This window comes from Camellia sinensis, chromosome 10, assembly GCF_055761805.1.
Source record: "Camellia sinensis isolate YWXY chromosome 10, ASM5576180v1, whole genome shotgun sequence".
Lineage (NCBI taxonomy): Eukaryota > Viridiplantae > Streptophyta > Magnoliopsida > Ericales > Theaceae > Camellia > Camellia sinensis.
Genome location: NC_138970.1, coordinates 26,816,887 through 26,824,583, shown reverse-complemented (window position 1 = coordinate 26,824,583; position 7,697 = coordinate 26,816,887). Strand labels below are relative to the sequence as shown.

General features: G+C 32.7%; 1 protein-coding gene across 1 annotated transcript; it reads right to left on the bottom strand.

The window, feature by feature from the left end:
* Positions 1-570: 570 nt before the first annotated feature.
* Positions 571-4,646, bottom strand: LOC114294862 (WRKY DNA-binding transcription factor 70). Its single transcript, XM_028239036.2, has 3 exons — positions 4,194-4,646; positions 2,036-2,140; positions 571-1,422 (listed from the first exon to the last, which is right to left on the bottom strand). Exons 1-3 carry the CDS (start codon positions 4,520-4,522, stop codon positions 855-857), a joined length of 1,002 nt encoding a protein of 333 aa, XP_028094837.2. The 5' UTR covers positions 4,523-4,646; the 3' UTR covers positions 571-854.
* Between the last annotated feature and the right edge of the window lie 3,051 nt (positions 4,647-7,697).

Here is a 7,697-nt window from a genome sequence, read left to right as displayed (position 1 = left end):
AAAGTTATAAGCTGTATTGTTAAGCTGAACCAAACACATCAAAATAGCTTAAATTAAGCTAAAAGTTGAAATAAGTTGGAAATAATCCCTACTAAACAAGGCCAAAATAGACTAAAAAAGTCAAAAAATTAATTTTTTACCAATTTCTCAAAACAAACCTACGTATCATTAATGGGAAAAAGCACATAAATAGTCATGTAATTTGATTTGTGTCAACTTTACTGAAATAATTTTAATTGCATTGTTTTCGTCATTTATAATTTTATATTGTGTCAATTTGATTAAAATAATTTTAATTGCATCGTTTTAAAATAATTTTAATTGCATTGTTTTCATCTTTTAAATTTTATATATTGTGTGAATTTGATTTAATTAATAAGATAATTAAGAAATTAAACAAAAACTAAAGGTCAAAAGAAGGAGAAATGGTGAATAGACCATACGGTTCTTAACCACCGTCATCAATTGCCTTGCTTCTATATATATCTATATACTGAGATTCTCTCCATTCCATAATTGTAATGGAGAAACAAATTGTGAAATAATCATGAAATAGAGAGATTGAGAAAATAGAGAAGAAAAGCCCAATTGTTTTCACACTGAAAGAGGAACTAGATGCTGTCCTCTCTTTAAGTCCTAAGAAAGCCAATACATGGGTTTTTTTTTACATCAAATCTAAAGTTGAGAAAGAAAAAGCCTAGAAATATAAATATCGATTACAAAATTAGATACAATTTTTTTCATAACATAATTATATCTAATTCTGTGATCGATTTATGTGCAAGTAAAACAACGGAATTAAAAAGGACTACGCTAATACACTAATATACTAGGAGGGCAATAGTGTGCAATAATCAAAATTCAAATTGCAAGACGTCGTCAGCAAAATCAACGGCTCCCACCATCATATCATCCATGTCCAAGCCATGACTATGAGTGCTAGCTGTACATGAGTACACACCGGATGATATCACATCCCCATGATCCGATCCAGATGACAACCCTGTCAATGGCCCTGACGATTCAAACATCGCTAGATCCGGCGACCAAAAGTAATTAGACGCCGATAATTGGTTGGGGTTCAAATCTGATGGCTTCTGATCTTCCTTGTACTCTTGCTTTATCAAGGGAAAGGTGGTGGTGGTGGTGGTGGTGGTTGGGAAATATGGATTGTGTGATGATTTGTTGTGGTTCGAGTTTGGATTTGGGTTTGAATTTGAACCGAAGTTGAGTAGGACCGAATTCCGACCCGAATCCAAGCTGATGTGATCATCATGATGAGGTGATTTGATCAATGGGTTTTTGCAAGTGTGGAAACCATGGTATGTGGTCCGGTACATGGGTGGCTCATCCTCGGTTAGTTGAACCTGTTTTGTGGCTTGGCAGCCCTGATCAAACTTGTGGGTGCACCTAAAGTAGTTCCTGCTCATCAAAAAGTAAATGATAATAAGTACACTTTTTTATTTTTTTATTATTTTTAGATTACATCACCTCTCTATTTTTCTTCATATCTTTTTGTAAAAATTCAAAAAGTACATTTATTCAGATCATCCTAAATAAATATATTATTTTTAAAATATTTTTTTAGGGTGCATAGTTTTAGATATATGTATATCATTCATGTAATATGATTGAATATAGCAAATATATATAGGACAACCAACCGAATCAAGTTATTTAAACTTAACTTGTGGTTGACTCATTAAAAACTCATCTGAATTCAAATCATTATGTAACAAATTAAGTTTGAACCCAATTTAAAACTTGTTCAGCTTGTGTGTATATATATATTGTAAGAGTCTGAATTAGACTATTTGATGTAATTTCTGCATTCAACTTATTAGACAAAATTAATTCAAATAAGTCAGGAAAAAAAAACTAATTATATAAAGCCCAAGAAAAAGTGCTTTTGATTTATATTTTTTGATTAATTAACATTTAACTTATAATAAACTGCACCAAATAAGTTTATTAACATTTTTCTACTAAAAATTGATGGTATAATAACTTATTGAAATCCAATGTAATTATATACCTTGGGTGTTTGGCATTGAGGATAACTTTTTGTCCATACTTTCTCCATGCATGGCCATCATCAATTAAAGTAGGGGTTTCTCTGGTCCATGTTTGTGACGTCTTTCTGCATTGAGATAAATCATTTCATGAGATAAAAGAATTATACATGAGAATTTTTCTGTATAAACTATGCTTTCAAAAGCAAATTAAGGTATTAATTAATAATAATATTCTAGATAATGATTATAATTCTAGTAGTACCAAAGTTTTCATGATTGACTTGGAACCAATAATAGTGGATAAAAAAATAATAATAATAATAAATGAGGAGTTCCTATATGATCACTTCATATTTCTATGCATCACATGCATTGTTAACTTGTACCTTGTGGCAAAATTTTGTACATCTGAGCATAAAAATAAATTTTAAAGTTGGTTTGAAATATTTTAAATAAGTGTATTTTTTAAGTTTTTATAAAAAGAATACATAAAAAAATAGAAAAAAATGAGTAGAAAAGTAAAAAAAAAATAATAAAAAATAATAATTAATATAACCTAAATATATATATATATATTTTTAACACATGCCAAATACTCAAATGAGTGCAACATTTAGCAACTCTGGAAAAGTATAAAGTCTGTGTTTGGCAAGGGCTTTTTCAGGTTTTTTTGGTTATTTTAGACACAAAAAACAAAATAGGCTATTTTAGCCATAATAAACAAAACATCACATCCAACCTATAATCATTATATTCTTCTCTCACAAAAAAAGTCAAAAAAGTCAAAAAGCCAAAAAGCCCTTTCCAAACCAAGCTTTTTAGCCCAGGCTAAAATAGCCAAAAAAGCCGAAAAGCCAAAAAGCCACCCCACTTCCCAAACGGAGGCAAAGTTGTTCCTCGGTGTCACCTATCAAAAAGACTAAAATGCCCCCCTCGGAACAACATAGGCTTAGGCAGAACATGATAGCAATTATTATTTCTCAAGTAAATTTACAAATATAATTATGGGATGTTTTAGGAGGATGATTAAAAGTTGATTTTTAATTTTTTTTTATTATTTTATGTGAAAGATAATTTGAATAAAAATGAATTAAAAGTTAATTTTTAACTTTTTAATTCATGTTTTCAAATGACCCATAAAGAATGCTAAAGTATGCTCATGAGATTCTAACTTGGGTCGAGTCGAACTAGGCCAGGCCGGATCTAATTTGGGCTAGGGCATAAGATTTACTTATGCATGTTAACGGAGCATTTTGTCTTGTCTGGAGTACTATATAAATATATTTTTTTATCTTTTTTTAAATTATATCAACATTTTTATTTTTTTACACATTTTCTATAAAAATTAAAAAATATATTTATTTACATCCTTTCAAACACTTAAATGCTTAGATTCGAATTTTATCATTGTGTTATGATATTTATGGTTTCTCTTCTGCCGATTGTAATAAAATAATGATAACAAAAGGCGCATAGATTCTAACCGGGCAGACAAACCTAAAAGCGAAAAAAAGTGACGCGCAAGCTTTAGCTTGGCTTCAGCTCATAAGTTGTGCCAAATAGAACTTAAAACAGAGGAGTGCTTCACCCCCAAGCTAATCTCTTATCTCGTGATTATGATAATTAAGAAAAACTTTTCAAAAATATGTATAAAAAAAAGAATTGTAAAGATCATAAAAAATACCTTAAATTATTCATTAAAAAATACATTAAAATTATAAATATTTTGACATCTCTCGTTTATCTTAACAAGCTTTTGGTAACATGACCCATAAACTAACCAAAAATAAAAGTAGAGAGAAAATTACACTTTTAATTTTTATAATTTGATTAAATTTTACTTGTATTCTTATCATTTGAAATTGAATATTATAGTTCTTACCGTTAAAATCATTTAATTCAAATTAGATATTAAAATTAACGATTTTAAAACACATATTCATCTCTTGAGATATACAAGTTGACAAAAGAGAAATACAAAGAATCCACAAATTTACTGGTATCAAAAAGTTCACCCAATATTATGGGTCAAATTAAGAAATTTTTTAAGATTAAAAAAATTTCAAAAAATGAAAAATCAATTTGAACAGAATAATCAAATTGAAATTAAATTTAAAAATTGAGAGACCAAAAGTAAAAAGTGTAATTCACCCATAAAAGTAAGCTTGTACTAATCACCTTCTCTTGTAACACCCCCGCCGGTCCTTCATCGCCGGCGGAGTACACTTGCTACTTTCGCCGGAATCTTCAGACTTCCGGCCATCGGAAGACGGCGAACCCACCGCCTCATCGATGGTGGCGCCGCTGCCATTCAAAATTATCATTATTGTCTCCGAAAACGATCCCATGATTTTGACGACGAGTTCGTCGGCGGCGAACTCTCCGGCGTGGGGTTTGCCGAGGACGAGCCTAGTGAGGAGCTGATTGGTCAATTCGCGGCCTCGAACCAGCTCTTTAATTGCCTTTTTCCGATCAGATGATAAATTTTCCGGCGAAGATGAGTTCATTGTGGGTGTGTGAGAGAGAGAGAGGGGGGCTGTGAGTGAGTAGTGTTTGGTACTAGGAAAGTGAAGAGAAAGAGAAGGGATTTTAAATGGAGAGAGAGAGAAAGAAAGTGGGCAAATGCAAGGAAGATTAAAAAGGGGTTGCTTGGAAAATTCCTTCACTTGAAAGAAAGTCGCCAACCCCACGCGCGCCACGCTTCATGGGTTGTACAACTTTTGGCCTTATCATCAACCTCACAAATTTAGGTAGCTCTCCAATTTGACTCAAAATCCTCGTTTAAAATTAAGTATTTAAATATTTTTTAAATTTTTTATATAAAAAATAAAAAGAATGATTTAACAAATTATAGTGACATAACTAAAAATCTATGTTGTCAAACATCCCTATATAAAATTATTAATTTCATTTGGAAATGACTTTTTAATTTGGCTAATAAAATTTCGTTAAAAATGAATTTTTAATTTTCTTATAATTTTGTGAAAGAAAAAATGAAATGATTATAATTTAATTGTGACATTTTTTTTAATTAATTTTTTAGCCTATTTTATTTTTTAATTGTCTAAGAGGGTGTTCGGAATAATCTAAATAAGTATATTTTTTGATTTTTTACTAAAAAATGTACCAAAAAAATAGAGAGGTGATATGATCTAAAAAAAAAAAAAGTATATTGATGATGCAATTTGGTCGATGTAAGATGGGTCAGACCGATCCAAGGGCTCTACCGGTTGATTGTCCTTCGTCCTCCCAACTGCACCTGCAACAAGTCTAACGGCAGGATTTTGAAATGGGATGGTTCCTCCCTGCGGACTCTCTGACGAACAAGTTAGATATGGAATGAGGCCAGAATAATAGTTTAGAGAGAGAGAGTTGAGTGTGTGAGTGACCAAGTTCTGTCTACCCTTAAAACGTTCCTCCTTAGTTTCCTTATCCTTCTTCCTCATCATTTCCTTGTCCATTCATGCTCTCACATTGGTCGAAAGCTTACCACCTACTCGCCGTCAGGCATGGTGGTTTCATCTCCTCACTATTCGAGAGGTTTTGTTGCATTTAATACCTTGACAGTCTCATTTAATGCTTGGCGTACGAATGCAATAACTTTGTAAGATCTTTATTTACCACGTGGCTAACTCCCTACCTGACATATATCTAACTAGCATCTGGGCTTGGCCAATGTGAGTTCCCTATTGGGCTTGGTGTTGAGTCTGTTTGTTGGGCATCGACCAAGTAGCTGTTTGAGTAACCCAAAACGACCATAGGTTTGGCTCTCTTAGGCCATGTCCATCAGTTCGCAATGCCTGTTTTCTCGCGCCTTGTCAATATATTGTTCGCTTTGGTCGGAGTCTCACGGTTTTGTTCCTCTTCGGGGGATTAACAGGTAGAGGGAGCCAGTACGCTTATAAGGTGGAAGTGGGAGTCCCTCCCTCGTCGATGTGGGATTGACCCAACATTACCCCCCAACAGATTGGGCTGCAACAGCGGGAGAGTTTGCCAGATTGCTTACCCTCTACTGCCAAATTTCGCGACACCTGTTCTCTCGTGCCCCGTCAATATATTGTCCAGTTTGGCCGGAGCCTCACGATTCCTCCTTCGAGAAAAGGGCCTATTGACAGATGGAGGGGGCTAGTGTGCTTATAAGGTGGAAGTGAGAGGTCGATGTGGGATTGACCTAACATATACTAATATAAGAAATGTCAAATAAAGCCTAAATTAATTTCAACTATCTTGCCAAACAAAGGTATAAAGAGAGAATAAATGAGTCTTTTTGTTTTTTTTCATAGTAACATTTTTAACGGTAACATTCCTAATAACTAAGTTATGCTAACTCATTAAACTATCTCAAACTACTAAATGAGTTTTTTCATTTTTGAAATTGTTCAAAAATTTAAATATGTAATTGCAAACCGACCTCACTATCACCCACTACTAGTCCTATATTAAAGGTATAGGTCATTTTTTCGTGAAGATTTTTATATATTTCTAAAATATTCACAACAGTTAATGAATTTTAAGTTTTTATATTTTTAAAATATTCATAACAGTTGATGAGATAAAAAAATTACAATGTAAAAAATTCAAACAAAAATGTTAAATTAGAAAGTATAAAAATCTTAACAAAGTGTTGAAATAGAAAATATCACAATGAGTGTTGAAGTAAAAAACACTTAATTCCAACCTTCGTAAGAGCATATTTAATGGTATATCTTTTTGGAGATTTTTTTTAAGGTCCATGGTATTAAGATTTTATAGTATAAACACTCAATATTTTCATAATGTCTAAGATTTTTCAACATCGATCCAGAGAAAATTTGATCCAGAAAAAATTCGTTCTGGACAAATCACAGAGAAAATTCCAAACCAAAGAAAATTTCAATCTAGAGAAAATTGAACATTTCAATCCAAAGAAAATTGAACAACTAGAGAAAAGTTCAATCCAGAGAAAATTGAACAATCAGAGAAAATTTCAATCTAAAGAAAATTGAACAACCAGAGAAAATTTCAATCCAAAGAAAATTCGACTTCACATAGAAAATCTCACTAGAGAAATTCAGAATTTCTCTGGACACTTCAACCCAGAGAAATTCTCCCCTCCACCCTAGAGAAATTCACTCAAACCCAGAGAAAACCCCCTTCCAACCCAGAAAAATTCACTCAAACCAGAGAAAATCCCCCTCTCTAACCTAGAGAAATTCCCCCTCACAATCTTTTCTGGTTGAAAATCATAAACCTCCGGCAAAATGTGTTCCATGGTTCATAAAAACGAGAGAGCACAATACAATTTTTTCTTTTCTTTTCTCGATTCTCAAACAGACTCTAATTGCTCAGCTATATATGAATATAAAAAAGAAACCCTAGATTTCAACGAAGCTCTAGTTTTCAAGTTTCTGAGATATTATAAACACAAATTCAGTCATCAAGAAAGCAAACTATACAGCCAAAGCTAGAACGAACGGAATAAAACAAAGCACAATACTAAAACAGAGAATAGTATGTTCGAATTGGGGAATCACATCATTCTTTGAGGTTTTCCTCTCGAAACTGCTTCGGAACATGGTCAAGAGACTTCAAAGACCTTAGAGACCTAAAATACCATCTCCAAGTTGAGCTTGCTCTCGAATTTGCCGTAGATGGAGCGAAAGAGAGCTTGATACCGTGAAGGAAAGAACTCTTCGAGATGCC